At 47.1% G+C, this 19439-nt stretch overlaps 3 protein-coding genes across 3 annotated transcripts; 1 reads left to right on the top strand and 2 right to left on the bottom strand.

The window, feature by feature from the left end:
- Positions 1 to 251: 251 nt before the first annotated feature.
- On the bottom strand, positions 252 to 5296 carry RhiXN_11258 (SNF2 family amino-terminal protein; the record flags this gene model as incomplete). The annotated part of the gene is made up of 14 exons (XM_043331073.1): positions 252 to 577; positions 635 to 811; positions 869 to 946; positions 1010 to 1427; positions 1486 to 1659; positions 1725 to 2060; positions 2123 to 2288; positions 2384 to 2868; positions 2935 to 3210; positions 3273 to 3532; positions 3593 to 4135; positions 4192 to 4368; positions 4422 to 4689; positions 4745 to 5296. The coding sequence occupies 14 exons, from the start codon at positions 5294 to 5296 to the stop codon at positions 252 to 254; spliced, it is 4236 nt and encodes a 1411-aa protein (XP_043186418.1).
- Positions 5297 to 6663: 1367 nt separating this feature from the next.
- On the top strand, positions 6664 to 9585 carry RhiXN_11259 (DEAD (Asp-Glu-Ala-Asp) box polypeptide 58; the record flags this gene model as incomplete). The annotated part of the gene is made up of 5 exons (XM_043331074.1): positions 6664 to 6807; positions 6980 to 7108; positions 7175 to 7694; positions 7756 to 8386; positions 8439 to 9585. 5 exons carry the CDS (start codon positions 6664 to 6666, stop codon positions 9583 to 9585), a joined length of 2571 nt encoding a protein of 856 aa, XP_043186419.1.
- A 1173-nt stretch (positions 9586 to 10758) lies between these two features.
- On the bottom strand, positions 10759 to 16107 carry RhiXN_11260 (uncharacterized protein; the record flags this gene model as incomplete). The annotated part of the gene is made up of 9 exons (XM_043331075.1): positions 10759 to 10761; positions 11234 to 11982; positions 12034 to 12096; positions 12168 to 12958; positions 13009 to 13267; positions 13362 to 13406; positions 15161 to 15627; positions 15696 to 15933; positions 15987 to 16107. 9 exons carry the CDS (start codon positions 16105 to 16107, stop codon positions 10759 to 10761), a joined length of 2736 nt encoding a protein of 911 aa, XP_043186420.1.
- Between the last annotated feature and the right edge of the window lie 3332 nt (positions 16108 to 19439).

Consider the following 19439-nt stretch of genomic DNA (forward strand, 5'->3'; position numbering starts at 1 on the left):
ATTTGCATGGGCCATGGCTTACAGAAAGACATTTTGGACAGGTCTACTTGTTGGACCAAGCTTGCACAGCCTCCTGTGTGCGGGCCAATTCCAAGCCATCCCAGCAGACCATTTTAGGAGACCAATTATTTCTAAAATCCTTATGGAAAGACACCCATTCTATGTCTTTCTAAAGGGGGCCCTATGGCTTGTTATACAATATAATATTATTAAGCACTTGCCAGTGAATTGCTATACAGATTTTCAAATTGTTACTTTTTTGCGTCAACAGAGTGATTACTAGCTGAGAGTTTTGATGCTTTCAGACGGAACACCTTCCTCTGTGAGCTTCCACCTCCTGTGACTACTGAGTGCCCAGATGTAGTAGGTGCTGTGGAGCTAGACCCAGGCTGTAATTGCAACAGCTGCTCCGGTGTAGCAGTAGCTGCTCTTGGCTGCGCACTTCCAGATGGCCTGGGAACAATTGGTGCTTGTCTTGAAGAGCTACCACTGGCAGCTGGATCTGTACGTGTTGGCATGCTGCTTGGTGGATCCATGGACGGTGCTGTGCGCTTCTTGGCTGGCGCCAATATTGGCCCTTGAACAGATAACGTGTGTCAACCTTGGCAGAAAATGTGTTTAAATGAATCCATACCTGTCGCAGATAAAGGCTGACTTGGCTGTGCTGTTGCCGCAGCCACCAATGACGGGTCAGAAGAAGAGTGACCAAGTCTTGCCTTTTTTGCATGGAACTTAGTCTTTTGTTGACTACTGGCCACCATTGTCCGGCCACCAATGGCATTTGGTGTAGTGGTAGGTACACCCTGGGATACTTCACAACGTTAATATTCTCTTTGCACTCCGCAATCAATATCCAAGAAGAACTTACTCAACAACTCATCAGTCTGTTCTGTGCTTCCTGTTGATAATGTTGGAAGAGGTTGCATGCTCTGTGTTGTAGGGACTACTGTCAGAATACGTTGCTCCTGATCAGCAATGGTCAAACTTTATCTAGGCTGGAGCAACGTACAATTGCTTGAGGGAGCACCAGAAACCTGCGATCCCAGTGCCTTGGCTAGGGCTAGCTTTTGAACAGCATTTGCATCTTGAGAGTATTGTTCATTTTGGCTTTTTCTCTTGCGTGGCCCAGCTTTGGAAGTGGATGGTTTTGTACCCTTTGTTGAAGGGACTGCAGGGATCTCCTCCAAGTCAAGCTCATCGTGATCATTGGAGTGTGGCTGAGCAATTTCCAAGTACACAGTTTGCAAGGTTCTTTGCGAGCTCAGGAAATGGTTAGAGAGCTGTGCCTTACTATCTGCGTAAACATTCAGGGCCAGATCAATTCCCTCTGGCGCCATGATGTTGTATACAGCTACATCTCGCAGCTGCCCAGGGCGATCAACGCGACCCATGATTTGGTCAAGCTCAAGCCCAGACCAAACACTGCTCTGCAGATGGGAAAATTGTTAGACAAACTGAGTGATGCAAACATTGAGCCATACATACTACGATGATCACAACTGAGGCTTCCACCAAGTTGAGACCAGCTGAGCCTACATTGCTGATGATCATGATTCGGCATGATGGGTCGTTGGCAAACTTCTCAACAGACCGTTGACGCTTGGTGGTAGCCATAGAGCCGTTGTACGTCACATAGTCTTTTTCTTTGAGAGTGAGCATCTGATATAATTTTCAGTCATCAAACGTGAAGCTACAAATCACTTGCAAGAAATAAGAGCACTGACCTTTGCAATGAGTGCTTGGTGCTGCTGAAATTCCACGTATATGAGAAACTTCCGCGGCTTCTTGCTGGGCAAAGGTTCTTGCACAAGCCTTGCTTTATCTAGCGTACCATCCTCAAGCAATGCAACGGGCTTGGGGTTGCCAATCCAGAACCACTCAATCAATCCCATGACACATTGCATCCTTGTGGACATCTTCTGGGGCAGATTCTCCACTGTCCAGTCGTCGGTGACTTTGTTTGTCAAGGTACCACGATCAAGCTCCTGAGCCTGCTCTTCCAGCCGTAGCGCTCCCAGCTTAGCCAGCATGCCAGCAAACTTCTGTTCTATCAGGAAGTTCTGATTTGAGATTTGTAAGTGTTGGTGTAATCAGCTTATATGGGAAAGCAAATTTGACTCACATGCCACCTGACATTCTTGCAATCGCTCCGTTCCACCTCCCCCTGTGCCTGAGACCCATTCCATGCATTCTCATCTACATCCTCATCCTCATCGTCACCCACATTGTCCTGCGCTCGCTTTCTTTTTTGTCTCTTGGCAGCCTTAGCCTTTTGCGCCAGTTTTGTTCTGTTATAAATCATCAACAAAGTCAGTTGTTGTGTGATAGAATACGGAGACAGGAGATTATATCTGAGAGAAAGGCAAAAAAGGGTGAGACATACTTTTTGCTCTTCTGCTGTGTGTGCTCTTGATTGATGACCCGTTGCATTTCCTTCTCTTCTTCATTCATGGGTGCCCAAGCAATGAACTTCTGTACAAACGGGAGATCCAAGATTCGTCTGCCCAAATAGTCTAAGGACTCATTTGTGCGACGAATCATGATGGGGAGAAGAAGCAAGCGCAACATGTTTAGTGGCTGCTTTGAGACATGAATCATATGGAGGATGCTCCGCTGGTCCTCAGCCTGGTACTTGCTTTCCAGTTCTTCCTTGATCTTAGCAGCGCGGGGGTCGTACAAGGGAATTTTGGCAAGTAAAAGTGCCGCTTGAAGCTCCCTTTCTACTGTGGCTTGAATTACCGCTGTGCTTGTAAGCCTCCAACTTTCATTACCAGTTGACAGCATTTCCTGCATCTCGTTCCAGACCTGAACTCCTTGCTCACCAAGCAATGGCTGGTAGCGCAGGTTCCGTCCAAGAGCAAGCAGGCACTAGTACGCACAGGCGTAATGTAATGTCAATGATGCGCTGGTGTATAACATAGTCAAATGACTTACTTTGAGCGATGTAAACAATGGTGTGGCGGTTGCTCCAATCACCAAGGACGAGGACTGAGTAATGAGCTGAACCCCTCGTTGAGTGTGACTGCTGTTTCGGAGATTGTGTATCTCGTCCACAGCTGCCACCCGAAAGCGCATTCCAAAGAGTGAGCCTGCATTGCTGATCCCTGCCTTGAAAGCAGGTGTCTCGCCCTTAGCTTCGTACTCCCTTGCATCTTTACCCTTGAATGCAGGAGGGAGCTGTAAGCACCGTTTTGCTTCCTTTGCAATAGCCTGATAAGGTCACCGGATTTATTTAATAGTTCTACCAGCATAGTCAATGAATGTACACTTACCGATAGGTCTGCAATGATAACCACTCGCCCTGCATGCTCCAAGTCTCGTCCAGCTGCAGCGCGGTATGGACCTGTTGGGTCACTGCAGAAGCTCTCAAGGGTGCCGCTCTCAACTGAGTACCGGACAGGAACAAAACTACCAAGCTGGGTAAACTTCTTCCATTGCTCCATCCATTGATTGCCAAGTGTCCGCGGAGTAATGACAATTGATGGCAAATTTGGTATGGTCTTTTGGCCTGCAAAGTATGGCGAGCTTCGCTCTACAGGTCACAGAGTCAGAGTCAACCAAACAGCACATCAGCCACACAAACGCCACTCACCTTGGATAAACATGGGTGTTGCAAGACGCTCTTTGGCTGGCAGTTCCTGTTGCTTATAGTAATGTTGGATCATGCTAATGACCCCAATGATTTGCACCGTCTTTCCAAGTCCAACATTGTCGCACAGTAAAGTTGGTTGGGCGCAATCGCCCACTCTCTGTGTGAAAGCGCCTTCCAAGATTCTGAGAGTGCCTACAACTTGATGCCAAAACGGCACCGCACGAGTTTTGGCCAGTGGAGCCATGTCTTTGGCGCTTTCACCAGTGCCAGGCTCTGCAAACGGGAACTGATCCACACCTGGCAGTCCTAGCTGGGCCCACAAAGCCTCCGTGGACAAGGACTTGAGATGCGATACCCCAATATCCTTGCACCCATCCACCAAACTGTGGAGACCAGAGACACCAACTGTAGGGATAGGAAGTTCGGACTCGTCAAGACAGCCAACTCCATAGCAGTACTCCTCAACATAGTAAGCATAGGCAGCCTGCATTTCTTCTTCGCTTGGACCATCTTGAGTTGACTTGCTTTTAGATTTTGACGCCGCTGGTTCAAGAGTTCCTATAAGCAAATAACTTAAACACAGGCTGGTTGGTACTCACTCAGATCATCCTCAAGACTTCCAAACCCAAGACTCGACCATAACTGCTTCAGCGTACGTTCCCTGGACAGGAAGTGAAGCTCATCAACCTCCTTTGTCCCTATTGCTATCTTCCGCCAATCAGTCAAAGCCCTTGTTGCGTCACGCAATGCCTTGGGGGATCTGAGCCTTTGAGCATCTATTATAACAATCCATTAGCTTGGCGTTTTTCGTGAAGCTTGGCTTGCTTACCTTCCAGTTTGCTGTCGACCTTTTGCATTCTAGCACATGATGTGGTTACCTTACGCTTTAAGCTCCGCGCAAGGTTCTCATACTTGCGCTGTGCAAAGCAACGAATTGTAGGGATCAGCTCTGGGACAACAGTCCCACGACTGCTGACCCCTGCATCGCCAAATAGGGCTCGAGCCAAAGCTGCTTGCACATCTCGTTCTTCTAGCCTTGCATGGGTGTCAGCTATAGGCACCTGATGCTCAAGCACACGTTTGGTAGCTGGACGTTCCTGCGTGTATGATTGTGGTCAAATACTGAGACGTACTCGGTCATGTAAAACTCACCCTGTTTAAGCTTCTGTCATCCTTCCAGAGATCGGCAGGAGTAGCCCCAATCTTTCCCAAAGTCTCCTCCACTTGATTCATGACGCCGCCCTTCCTGTTGATTGCAGCCAATACCAGGTTGCGATACGCAGCATACCCATAAGGGTCCGGGCCACCTTTCTCGCCTCGAGTAGTGGACTTGATTGTCTCGCGGATTGGTATCTTCCTCACATAATCCGCCTTCCAGGTATCCCAGAAATATTGCAGGAAGCGTTCTGCAGCCTGACGCTCATGGAGCCCAAGTGCCTTCCGGCGATTTTCGGTGATCGAGGCGATTGAAGACTCGGGCATGGTGAGGCCCAGTTCCTTGCTTGAATCCAACTGCGGGTCACTGTCGCCAACTACATCAATCTCAGCATCGTAATAGTCCTCACTACCCTTTAGAGGAAACAGCCCAAAAAGCTCCCTCCACACGTTGCTTGTCCAGGGAGGGCAGGTTAACGGGTGTGACTCGTTCATAGCAGCAGCTTCGAACAGGTAGAGAACGGAGTGGGCAACGGGAGTCAAAGGCATGGTGAGGATCTAAGTGTGATGAAAAGGATAAATGTGAGATAGTGGTGATAGACTGCTAAGTAGCTCAAGTAGTAGCTGGGACTGCAAAGATCACGTTTGGGGGTATTGCTACCTGCGAGCATTGGTTCTTTTGTATCATGGCCTCCAGGATTACAATCACATGTCTCATGGCGATCATAAGAAAGTGCTACCTTGTCTCAGACTTTGTCTGCTGGATCCTCAAAGCTCGCTGTCATGCCAAGCCAATCAATACCGTTAAAGGAAGCAGTTTTTAGCTAAGGCATTACCCATATTAGGCATCTCAGCCGTATTCAATCTTTGGCTGTCCGTATCTACATTTGATTCTCTCAAGTGGGAACCCCCACAGCCAAAATTAACTGATGACAGTCAGATTGCAGATTGTTTGAGCTAAGATAAATGCGGGGGTAAATTAAGTTTCAGTGCAAGGCTTGGATCATCTTGGAACGATTCCCCGTGCCTTGGAATCATGTATAAAATATGTTCTTTTCTTTTGAAGGCTTGATGAACAACAACCGTGGATGTTCGCTCAATTGTCGGTTTCAAGAATTCATTTTGTTTTTAATCAATTCTATCATGTGGCGGAATAAGGTTTGTCACCTTATTAAGATCCAATGTTTCCTTTCTAACTTCGTTACTCACCTTTCCAGAATTAGAGAAATGCTGCTCACGTCATGCTGGACGCTTGCACGCAAATACTTTATCAGCAGTGCTTGCAGAAAAAAGTGCAATATTGGGTTCAATAGTTCCATTGTTGAAAGGCTTGCGTCAAGACCTAAGGTACTGGTCTTAAGGGTTGTGGCGCACCGCTGGTGCCAACATTTGACAGGCACATTCTAGAACAGGCACTATGGCAGCTCAAATTAAACAGTCTCTTTTGTTGAGTTCCGCAGTCCGGTAGTGAAACACAGCCTATTGAGTACGGAAACGCAAGACAGACACACCCAACCCTGGTAAATGATATCCATGCGCAGACCATTATGAGCAATCACACAACCTTGACGCAACATGTGATCAGCAGTGCGGGGACATGCAATCAATACTGATCTTGGTTTGACATGAGATTCGCCATGTATTTCATGGCGACAAGTGATACGGTATCATGGCTTAATCAATCAGGATTTCGCATGGCTGACTGCTCTTATGTCTGTACCTGAGGCCGTGGATATGACAATCAGTCTTGGTAAATTCCTTTTGACCAATAACGTTATTTGTGCGGTTGTTCATCTGATTTTGGTTTGATTGATTATAAGTACTCTGAAGCTCACAGAAGACCATCTAACTAACGGGTTTTACCTTGAAGCCAACTTCTCTCCTCTTGATCTTTGTACCTTCTGCTTTTCTCAACCATGTCTTCGCGCTATTCATCTCCAAACTATACCGAGGACGAGGCAACCTTTGAAACTGATAAAAGGGAGCAGATCGACAAGAACTTACCCGAGATCAAGCTGGTGACGCTTAGGGAGTGGCTGGCATTTGGCTTCGCTTGGACCGTGAGTCAACGCCTGAGCTCCGAGATGCGTTTGGCTTGTGTAGCCATTTCTATGATCCAGAGTCAAGGAGGCTGCGACGCGCTCAAATTACCTTCAACGATTGCCGCCCGCTGAATAACCAAACTGTCCATCAACTTGCGGATGTTGACTCAATGATTGGCGTCTTTCCAAGAACATGCCTTTGATTCCTGTACCCACTCTCAAGACTGTCAAGTATTACATGATGAGAAGCAAATCGTATACTCTTACCTCTGACCTCCATATTGGGCCAGTCAAAGTATTGATGGATGACCGTACTTTAGTAAGCAATCCCCACATACACTCATTATCATTAGCATACCACTCACCATGTTTTGCTTTGATTTAGGACATGCATATACACAAAGTGCCCAACATTCGATTCTTGGATTTGGGAGATAATGGAATGTTCCGCTTGCACTTCCCGCTTTTGGGATCAACCGGTAACAACATGTACCTGGGTGACTCCCAAATGGCTCAGCTCTACGACTTGGCGTTTCATCCAGCAGCTCTTCAAACCCTCCCGGAGGATTTAGTACGAGAATGGCCTGGCACCTATGAGGACAAGAAGTTCAGAAGTCAAAGCCACAAGTCCAAGCGAAAAGAGTATCAAAACCAGCAAGGCGAGAGTCAAGACATGCGTGGAGGCGTGGCGCAGCAAACTGGTCGAGACATTCATGTCGAGTATATTCAGGATTGGTTGGATTGCGCCAGAGCCATGATCCAGGAGACTGAGAAGCTGCGCTGGGCCAGGTACTTTTTCTTGTCCTACAAGCTCAGAGGAGTGAAGAATCGGGAGTGCAGCGTTCATCCCCCTCCAGAGGTCCCCCCCGTGACTGTGCTTAATGAGCCTACGGGTGATGATGAAGGTATGCATGAATAGCTATCAGAGTCCCATTTTCTCACTAACAAAGCTTACATGGTCTCCAGATGTTGAAATTGAGGTTGATCAAGAAAGCCCAAGGGTGAAAGCTGTCGAAGGTATACTCAGCCATTTCAATACCACTCTATTTGAGCCTGGTATGTGGTTCATCGACATTGCCACCCGGATCACCATCTCGCCAAATCCGGACGATCCATCGGAGTGTACCTTTGCGGATGCGGATATGCACTCCCTTCTATTTCAACACTATACCGGCTTAGCATTTGAAAGCTGTGAAGAGCTCGTTAGCGGTCAAGGAAATCATTACCAGAAGGACGAAGTTGCCCACTTGAACGCTCTTGCCGGCGGTCGCTTGACCATCCCCCGTAGGCTAGCAGGAGACACCGGTATCACTTATGCGCAAATCTACACCACCGACAAAAGCAATACCTACAACATTGCGCTAGCTCAGAACGCACAGCGAACCAGCGCCATCCGAATGCTTGAGTCATGGGATCAAGAGCTCAGCACGCATATCAACGGGTTGATGTCTAGCTTTGAGAACTCGGCTTGCAACCATGGTGTAGCCTTACGTATTGAGACTCGTGTAGAGTATGAGAGCTATCCCACCTGTCATTTGAGAATACCGGATGAGCTGCTCCGGAGGTGTGTCTATGTTTTAGACCGTGATGTGTTCTGGTAAGCACGTATTCTGCTCATCCCTGTGGAAGTAATACTCATCTGTTGGCAGGCACTGGAAACGTTGCCGGCTTGCGTCCATGAAAAGCGTTATGTGCCAATGGATGGACGCTCGGCGTACGTTTACCCTCAACCGGCTTGCCGTGGCTGGGACATTGCTCATCATCATGGAATACATGATGAATGCACTGGTGAACCGTCCAGCCTCTGGGGGGACTTGGGACCAGGTTCATGATGCAGCCTGCGTTAAAGAAATGAGGGGGAACGAATTGGTTCCCACGCGCAAGCTGGGCGCCCTGTTTCTCCCCAAGATTCATTTTGAGAAAAACAAACAGCCGCGTGTTTCTAGGCAGCGAGTCCTCGACCAGGCAACCATTCTCTACTTACTTGGGCCTCAAGGTCAATTGTTGAGCAGTATCATGGCTTTCAACAAGATTGTGGGAGTGAATCTCCGAAAGCGACCGCGCGATGAAGACCCTCGCCCTTGGGAAAGCGGCGCGCAGAATTCAAGCGCGGCTCCAATATCAAACAAGCAGAGACTAGTTACGATCCGGAGTACCCATGACACAGCGAACCCGCTTGCTGGTCCCGATTATGCTCAAGATCAGGATACGTACTCATCAGAAGAAGAAGAAGATCAGGCAGAGCAAGAGAGCGCTTCACCGTTCAAGAATATGCTTTGGGACATTATCAGCAATTATCCAATCCAGATCATGAACAAGGCTCCTAACCGCTCACAAGCGCGTGAGTCTTGGTGCCAACTTGGCAGCGACGAGCTTGCTGGAGTAACGCATGACTTCTTCACCAGCATGGAGAATCTCACAAGAGCGTTTGAATCGTACTACTTGTTTCCTGCTGATCTCAGCAAGTGGGATGCCACCGTGGCTCATCTCTTTCCGCTCATTCAAGGCAGCACCGGGAACCTTGAAAGGCGACAAGGTGTTTCGAATTTGGGAGTGGTGGTAGAGTTTTGCACCATGCAGCTAGCCCTTCCTGAGTCAAGTCGAGCGCAGATGGTTCAAGACGCTAGACGATATGTCTCAGCACACTGGGCTTGGTTACCCATAGGCACGGGCAAGAACCACTTGTGGTCAACCGGGGTCAGCAACGTGCCTAAATCTGCGCAACAAGTAGGACCATTGAAAGGAGGGCCTTGGATGATTCGCAACCCTAGGTTAATTCGCGCTGGTGATCACTAATGTAATACCCTCATATTGGTGGTAGTGCGTGGAAGCCTTTTTGTTCTTCATGATAACAGGCCCAGCTGACTCGTAGCCCAGACCTGTAGCTAAAGTGTCATGATTACACTTGATACACCAGCCTTTGATTGATATGATCTTCGACTTCTTGAACTCAGTCATTGCTTGTTCAAAATACCCTACTCCGTTTGAAACAATATTATTTATCTTCGAACCAGGATTAAGACTTTGAGTTGTAGACGCTTTATGATATTTAGTTTACACTTGGGTTGGTTTTGTATTAGTTTAGTAACTCATCAAGTGAGCCAGTACCACAGGGGATGGTGTATGACTTACGCAAAATGACAGGCTAAAACCCTATTGTAATGGGCAATGCTTTATTGTATCAATCCTTCATGCATTGGGTTCACTACTGGTGGTTTTATCAACTCTGTAAACTTCTGCCATTTACGTGTGAGAGATTCGTTGAGCATTTCTTTTACAAGACCCCAGATTCTAAGCAGCAACATAGGGGATTTCATGATATCCCAATCAGAAAGCGATAGCATCAGCATATGAGAAATTATGAACGTACCATAAACAGCAAATTTATGTATTCATATCCAACCTTTTATGACTCTGGAAGGTTATATGCAGCAACACGCAATTGGAAGGACAGGGCTATAATGGGAGGAGCCCCTAGTATTGCCCGTATGTTTGTCAATAGTACATTTATGTGGCTCATCTCCAACATAGAAAGCGATGTTTTATTTCTCAATAAACAATCGGACATTTGGAGAAAGCCATCATTCTCTTGTAGCTTGCATAAAGCACTTACTGATAAAACAAAGCCTCAAAACAACAAGTTGGGTACATGCAAATGCTCTATTGTCTTTTATACCGACTCATAAGGTCTTGCGCTGGACAATGTAGACCTCCAAATATATCTCAGAATATTCATTTATAGTTTTTATTGACTAATACAGATAACTCTCATCCATTTTTGACTCCGATACCCAACAGGTCTAAAGCGCTTATTGGTCATAGCACAGTATCTTCCATTGTTGGCCACGGCAGAAAGATAATGATGGTTAATCAACCAACAGTTGACACCCCAATACCACCAATATGTATTGGGAAAAGCTCCCTGATGAAAAATCCTGAGGAGGGAAGTGGGTTACACGTCTGAGAAAATTACTCACGACCAACAATTAGTTTCTGACAGTCCCGCTATTCCAGGTGGCTCTTAGCCTTAGCGCGTACTCCGCATTTTCAGTCATTATACTTATCACTTGGGTTAACCAAATTTGTTGCCAGGAGCTTTCCCAAGACTGGATTCACAAAAATGAAGCAAGTTGACTTGGACATTGTGGAATGGACTTCAAGGCTTAAAGCAGGCTGGTCATTTCAAAACAGGCAACTACTCATTTACTTACTATGATGACATGTATGTACTCCCCGATCTATGATATTATATTTGTAGCCTACCATATGTTTGATAAATTTCAGCTACATGGATTGCTTTTTTCCGCAACAGGAGGTAATATATGTATTCATATAGGACCGTTTTATATTAAAACAAGTCCTCATAATTCACAAAAAAAAAACAGAATATACAAGAAAATAGCTCCTTATTGCCTTCCCGTTGTATTGTCCATATCGAACTCACATGTATCTGGGACTGACTGTGCATCAAGCGGGAGCCGGCAGGGGGAATAGGTGCTGAAACTGAAGTGACAGTTGCAGGCACAGAGGCGTTCGTAGACGCAGGGGGAGGGGGTGGAGGTGGTGTGCCGGCGGGCACAGAAGCTGAAGACACAGCGATCAAGGGAGGCTCAAGAGAAGGGGGCGTGGGACCGGCGGGAGATGCAGGAAGAATGGGAGATGGCGGCGCAGGCGCAGGCGCCGGTCCAGGAGCCGGAGCAGGAGCCGGAGCAGGAGCAGGAGCAGGAGCCGGAGCAGGAGCAGGAGCAGGAGCAGGAGCAGGAGCAGGAGCAGGAGCAGGAGCAGGAGCAGGAGCAGGAGCAGGAGCAGGAGCAGGAGCAGGAGCAGGAGCAGGAGCAGGAGCAGGAGCAGGAGCAGGAGCAGGAGCCGGGGCTGGAGGGGGGGTTGGGGCTGGGGCTGGGGCAGGAGTCGGGGTTGGAGCCGGAGCCGGAGGGAGAGCCAGAGCCGGAGAAGCTGGATCCTGGGAAGGTGCAGGCGGAGACGTACAAGCCGGTGCGGCAACAAGAGAAGGCACGGGAGCAAGGGGAAGTGCGGGAGCAGGAGTGAGGGTAGACCCCAAAGTTTCTGGAGGCGCGGTGACTGGGGAAGGCGCCGGATTAGAGGGAGACGCAGGAGGAGGAGTGAGCTTGGGCCCCGGAGCAGGTGTACGCGCAAATTGCGCGGGGGCAGGCAATGCTTTACACAAAGGAGAAGCTTTCAATCCGTTAGTTCATAATTCTCAACGCTTTGCCAAATTCGACTTACCTGCTTCTGGGTCAGGAATTTTCTTGGAGGAAGTAGCTTTGCCAGGCGGACTTGACATGGCAACTGTTATAAAAATTTTAGTGTCGAATAATTTAAAATTGTTGAATATGCTAAAATAGAAACAAGTATCTTACCGTCCTTGACTTTGTCTTCCCCTTCAGCATCCACCTCAGCCTCGTCAACCTCCATGGCCACAACTTGGCCCTCCTTCTCCCCCCTCTCCCGTCCTTTATCCTCGTCTTCCTCGTCTTCCTCATCTTCCCCGTCTTCCTCGTCCTCCTTGTTCTCCGTGTCTTCCGCTTCCTCCTTGTCCTCGTCCTCTTTCTCATCCCCCTCTTCTTGTCCTTCTTCCTCCTCATCACTGTCCTCCTCATCCTTACTTACCTCCTTCCCTTTCTCCCTTTCCTGCGCTTCCACCTTGGCTCCCTCTGCCTCGTCATCCCGGGGATCGAACCTTGGTAGGCTCTCCGCAAACTGAACCAACGATCTACGCGGTCGCAACTTGCTGCGATCAAAGATTACATCATCATCAGTTTGGTCACCTTTTCCAGGGCTGTACTCGACATCCTGGCTGACTGCCCTTTTCTTAGATGGGGAAGGCGTGGCCTGCTTTCCTCCCTTCTTGCGCTTCCAGGATGTTTGCTTATCTTGGTTTATTTTCCGTTTTGCACCTGCCTTTGCGTCCCGGATTGATTTGGTAAACCACTCCCAGGTGCTCTTCCCGCCCCTGACCTTCCACCACTGGGGCTGTGGGCCGGCTCGGTCCACCTCGCGGAGCGTCGGGTCCTCCTGGCTTAGAGGTGGCGGCAAATTTGTCCAACTTTGAATCACTTCAGCCCACCTGACCTCATCATAAATTGCATCCGGCTCCATCAGCGCATAGCTATATCCGGCCTTTGACTCCAGCCACAGAATCTCCTCAAAGCTGCCCAACCATGAGTTCTATCCAGTTGACAAATTAGCACAATGACTTACCCAGATTGCCAGTGAGGGCTTGATTCCTTCACCATCCCCACAATGTCTTTTATACACATGAATACCAGATGTTTGTCCAAGTAATCTTTGCCCATAAACCCGGCCCAAACAAAGAACTTGAACTGGCCCACAAGCGCTGTCACGTACCCGTAGGCCTGTACGTCTTCCCACCATTCAGGAGTCAAGTCTTGGTACCAAGGATAAACCAACTTGTTATGCTTCACAAAAACAAAGCCATCCAAGGCACGGACAATCACCTCTATAGTGGGGTAATAATGAACAGACCAGATGCAAGAGCGTGTTGAGAGTCAGAACTTCATAAATGAATTATTTAACGCAAGAAAGTCACGTACCATTTTGACTTTTCTTTGACCTTGGGGCTTCAGGGTCCAGAGTCACTGTTTCCGCCGTCAGTGAGCTCCCGCAATACACCTCCTGAATCAGTGTGGGAATTCCAGTAGACATGTCAAAGTAGGTGTGAACAAGGTAGGGAGGAAAATGTGAAAACACACGTGTCACAACATCCCAGTCACATGATCAGCGTAGTCATGTGAAGTCCCCTTATCAATGATCATGGGTCAACCTGGTAAACCAATGGTGAATCCTGCATTCCCCGCTCGCGCCAATCAGGTGGTTATCCCAGTTAACTGGTAGTATCTTGCCACCACCTGCCACATTTGTGGTTATTAACCTGTCTGTGGTGCAGGCCGCTACAGGTTGGAGCAAGCGCTATTTGGCAAAAGCTATTTGGTGATTTTTGCGTTGGCGCTCTGTTATATATGCAATGGCTGATGTAAATACTCAGGTGAAATCAATTATATGGGCATTATACAATCTAGTGTCGTTGTGGCTTGTTTATCAAGTCAACCCATCTCACATGTCATTCATAATATTTTGTACCCTCGGTTTTTCATCATATGTACTAATGCATCTTTCCACCCCATATTCAAATACTATATACAAGCGTACCGCACCAAACAGAACTCTTAGCCAGCGCATAAAGCGCCATAAAGGAAATTAACAAAGCGTCTGATGCAGAGGCCCAGATGGCAATAGGCTGATAGTATAGTACACCCCTTCTCCCAGATGTTTGGTCTACAATTCATATTATAGGAAAGCTTATGGATTATTTAATCTATATACAAGGTGCCCAAAAGGCTACCCGGTTCAAACATACAACTGGGCCACTACCATTTTCTCTGAGGCTGTGCTCCCCGGTCAGGTGCTGGAACCACGCTCTGCTCATGGTATTGCCCATGAGGCTTTCCAGTTTGACCGTTTAGTCTTCATTGCCAATGTTCATCAATTGCTAGGAGCAGCCTGTTCTGGCACCAGTGACCTTTGCTTCGACACGCTCTTATAGGCCACAACTGAAGCCTTTTAATATAGACAACATAGACGCTGGGTCAATGGTATTTTGATTAGCATCTAGTTGTTAGCAAGCTGAACTGGTTCCAGGTACAGGCTATCAAGGTTGACTACTCAATGCAAATAGGAGACAAGGTATGAGAAGCAATGTAATCAACGGATGACTAATAGAGTTGCTTTTGATAAACTTCATTTGTGCTGAGACAATGTGTATTCAAGTCCAGACAGCTCAGGCTTACAGGGCACAGGTTATGAGCTGAGGGAACAAGAACGGAAGCCAGCATATCCTGAGCTTGCTAATGCAATTATCCCATTTGGTTTGGTTTGGTTGGTTTGGTTGGTTGGTTTGGCTGGTTGGTTGGTTTGGCCATACACATATGGGATCTTGCGGAAGATAGCAAGCAAAGAGCTTAGATGCAATACTTAGCAGAGGTTTAGCTATGCTAGGTCCACCCAACTACAATCTACTCATAGTGGCGTACCAAGCGCAGGGTACTATTACAGGCGTCTGCTTCTCATCTCTCATTGAAATATGAAGTTGCTATTTGTAGCTTCATGTAACCCCCAATCCTTGATTCAAAGGGTTGCACTTTTGGTGGCGTGACTGATAGCTTTGACGGGAGTAGATCATTTTACTTACAACAAGTTTTGGAATGAGCACTGCGTATATTATACCCTATACTGCATATCAGCGTAGATACATAAGTTCAAGAGCGCCCACGGTATCAGGCACCCATCAACCATCCTCCACCAATTCAAGCCCTTGGCCAACCGGTTAGCTTACGTTTACGTCCCTTGCTACCTGAGGACGTGTTTGGGTTGGTGCTTGTGACTTCATTGTACGGTTCCTTGCGTTTGGCCTTGATTCCCCCATCAAAGGCCAAGTTCCATGGTCGCAGCTGGCAAAGATTGTGCGCTGGCTGTCCCAGTTGGCCAGAGCTCCCGTGAGCGCTGGAGCAGCTCAAATTGATTGTCTTGGCACCTGCCTCAACGCTGAGACGTTCAGTCATCTGTTGAAGCTCTTCTTCCCATGTCAACACACACTGCTCCTCTCCTGGACGCAGTAGTCCCGGCCAAATTCCCGAACTTTGTGCTGGCCACCAGTCGGGGCAATAGTCATCTTGCAATAGTGGGCCTATTGAAGGTGCTCCAAAATATGCCAGGGCGGCGTTCCAAAACTCGGTGTAGGATTTATGAGGGAACCCCATTGCATACTCCCCCACGTAAGTAGTCATCCAGATGCATTGAGCTCTGTAAATAACCAATGAGATCCAAACATTTGTTTTAACTCATAAACATTGACTTACCCGCCTCAAAACCTTGTGTCATGGCGTACTTCCAATTTGAGCACATTATCAATATGTGCCCAAACCCAATCAAATTGGCCTTTGTTGTCGTACCATAGCCCCTGAGCATAAATTCCTTCCTGCCCGAGTAAGCTCGAGACCGCTCCCGTGACTTTCAAGCCTTGAAAGCGTTTTTCTTGCAGCAGTGGCTCAATGGAAGCCGGCGCACCATCAATCGTAAAGTCAAAAGCGCTGAGAATCCTTGCACAATCTAGGAGTGGGATACATTATGAATGTAATTGAATGAATGTACAATGAACTCACTCTTTGACGCCAGGTGACCAACAGCCCGTTCCGGATCCAACAGTTCGCCTTCCGATGCAGGAGATTGCCAGCAGTTTGATTTTCTCCAGTTACTCTGCTGATTGCAAACAAAAGATGTCATGATGCGTGGTGGTGAGTTTTACGAACAAACAAAGAACGCGTCACACGAGGCTGAATACAAAGATCACGTGACCATGTTGTCTAAAAAGGCCTCGCGTTTTTTTTTGGTTCCTTGCTTCCCGCACCACTACCTATCGTACACTTGTCTTACACACCATGTTGGCCAACACTCAGTCCAAAGCTCTTGTCAATCCATATGCGGGTTACAAGATTCAGCCCAAATTCATCACCCTTGATCCTGAGTCTCCTCAAGAGCTCTGCAAAGGGGAAGGTAAGAGCAAACAATTCAATTACTAAACGCAACTTATTTACTTTACCTTGTTTGCCTTACGTTGTTTGCTAGTGATTGCTTGTGCTCTAGACGGCTTCATGTTTCTCAAAGGGACCAAATACGCATACCCCCATCAAGGTGCTGATGCATATTGGTGGAGGGGTATCATTGCATTTGGATTTGTGACGCCGTTGTGCAGCTCTTTCAAATACTTCACATGGTTGGGACATTGGGGAGCTGACTGGGAAGAGAAGCATTTAGAAACCATTATAATTACAAACATTGTCCATATATCCAAGGAAAGGAACATCAACTGGCAAAATGGGTAAGTTAATAATTACCCTAGCCTCCATATATACTCATAAATTGGCTGATACTTGTAAGGACGGAGGAAATACTCTGGATAGAAACAAAACATGGCTATAGCTACGCTTTGCTGGAGCCCAACGCGCAGTACGATGGGGGCTATTGGCAACCGGTAACGGAGTCTTGGGCAAGTACCTCGGCTGATGGTGTTTCAGCTAGTCCCGCCTTCAAACCACTGCCGTGGCATAGCCCAAGGCCTGCATGGTGGGACGCATTGGGAGACGAGCAATGGGAGTACCTTGTCAATACATACTGGAAGAGTGACGCTTCCGAGGCGTGGTTGGATTTGCCAACTGCTGATGATCAGTCGCAAGCAAACTTGGAAACCACGGTTGCCGCTTCATCCCTGCCGCCTCCGGAATATATCACTGTGGACTCTGGATTGTCAAGTGAGGAGGAACCAGCTGTGGTGCTTGTCCAGACCAAGCCGCCAGTTACCAAGGGCAAAAAACGAGTGAACCGGAAGAAGAAACAACAGGCCTCAAGTTGATCTGGTGCACGGTCGTCATCCAAGGCAAGCAAGAAAACGAAATACAAGAGAGTCAAGGTGACTGACGCTCCTGATTCTGGTGAGGAGAAGGTTACCACATCTGTCCAGGGGTCTCGGGGCGAGGCATCCAAATGGCCTTCCCAAGCACATTTGGGAAAGGGTAAGGCGCGCCAAGATCAAGATAACAACTGGAAGCAAAGAGTGTACTCCGGTCAAGGAGAGGCTTCCACATCTCAGAAGAGAAGAGTCACAGAGCCGATTTATGTTGAATCTAGCTCAGACGAGGATGAAAAAACCGTGTCTTCACCGGCCTCAGGTAGAATTTCAATCATCACATATTAGTCTTTGCTCATTTTTTTTGATTGAACTTACAGACTTGCCATCTGTAAGTGAAGAGTTTTTGGAAATAGGGAATATTGACTCTCAAATGACCCTTCCCGGCAATTGTAAGCATAGTCATTCATTTTACAGATAATTCTTCTCAAGTCTTATTTGAGTGTTATTGCCTCCAGCTGTCAGCCCGGCGCCGTTGCATAGGGTTTTGGAAAACTGATACACACTGGGTGCAATGACATGTCAATGTATCACATTCTTATAGCTTTCCTTTCTTAGTCCGTTGCATATTCATTGGAAAATCAGTGTTGCATATCATCTCAATACTACTAAATAGATCATCTTTTTAAACTCACTTAAGCATCCAACTTATGGTGGTCAGCTTCACATCAATCCTTAGCAAAATTCAAAATTAAGTCACGGTCATGAGAGGGTTTATCGAATTGCTCTTTACCCAGTTTAAAAACAACTGAGGACTTTTGAAGAGTTAACAGAAACCAAAACAGAGAAAGAGACTAAACTAATGTCAATCTAGGATGCTGTGTCAGATATGTAGGGAGCCGCTACTCACAGATTACGGCCATCAATGTGTGCTAGGAAAAGCCATTGGTTTAAGCATGTGTTAAACCTGTGTGCTACCGTATGAGGATCTGATACTTGTATCTCTCTCTTGCTTACATTCTGTTATAATCTTTATCTGCGCTGGATATTCTCCACATTAGCCAAGAGCCTGGATTGGTTTGTTCTATGCCGCCCATTTGATTGGCCTTGGTTTTTACAAGATTCTTAGTGAATTACCTACTCACGTTGGTGAAGCACACAATTTACTGAAATCGAGCCTAACAATGCTGAGAAACTCCAATGCCCTGTCCATGCTTTAAATTACCAAGTTTGGGAAGGAGATAAAGGAGTTGAAAGCATCTTCACTTTGCATGCCGGATCAATACCTGAGCTCACTCCTTACATTGAGCAATTCAGCTCTTGATAACTTGGAGCACACTTCCTGTTCCCCAAATACTTCTATGTCTTACTTTGGTCTTCAGTTACCCACTCCCCTCAACCTTTGTTTGCCAAAGGAGGCGTTAATGATGTAATTGACCATTAGGTCCTCAGTATACCGCTTTATCAATATCTAAAGAGTAACTGGAAAAGTACAATGTGAGGGAGGTGAATTTGAAAAAGAGTGTTTTTAAACAGGAGCAAGACCAACTGGTTTGTCTGGTGCCTTATTCACAGTGTATCAGAGTATAGAACATGAGCTCCAAGACAGGTGCCAAAGTAGTAAATAAAAACATGATTATGTAGTCACAAACAAGGCCTGGCGCATAAAACCTAGAATCATTGAGTTTTCAGACATTATGAATCAAGTCCGGGGCTTCCTTGGGATTCCAAAATGAATCACATAAATAATTGCCCATAATTCCCTATGAGCAATGGCGGACGGCTGGATCTTAAATGATGCCTCGCCTTTCTTAGTTTGGGGGGTTATATAGACCCTGCTCACGTGACCTAGATCTGCATTGTTTGTCACGCGTGCTACGTGATTCCATTTTTTACAACCATAGTTCAACCGTTGCGCCATGTCTTTTCCAATTGTCTCCTCAGGTGTGTAGACGTTAGGTTAATAGACCTCAGATGGGCTGATCACCACTGGGACAGTCCAGTAGCACAACAGCAGCTTGGCTTCAGCCTCTAATTTTTGGTACACTGTGGCTCAGCAGCAGTCCCAACCATCCTGCTAAGTCTCAAGACCATTGGGTGTTCAGGGTCTGACCACTCTTGAGTCAGTTAGGTTAGGTTAGGTTAGGTTAGGTTAGGTTAGGTTAGGTTAGGTTAGGTTAGGTTAGGTTAGGTTAGGTTAGGTTAGGTTAGT

The sequence above is a fragment of the Rhizoctonia solani genome, chromosome 14 (assembly GCF_016906535.1).
Source record: "Rhizoctonia solani chromosome 14, complete sequence".
Classification (NCBI taxonomy): domain Eukaryota; kingdom Fungi; phylum Basidiomycota; class Agaricomycetes; order Cantharellales; family Ceratobasidiaceae; genus Rhizoctonia; species Rhizoctonia solani.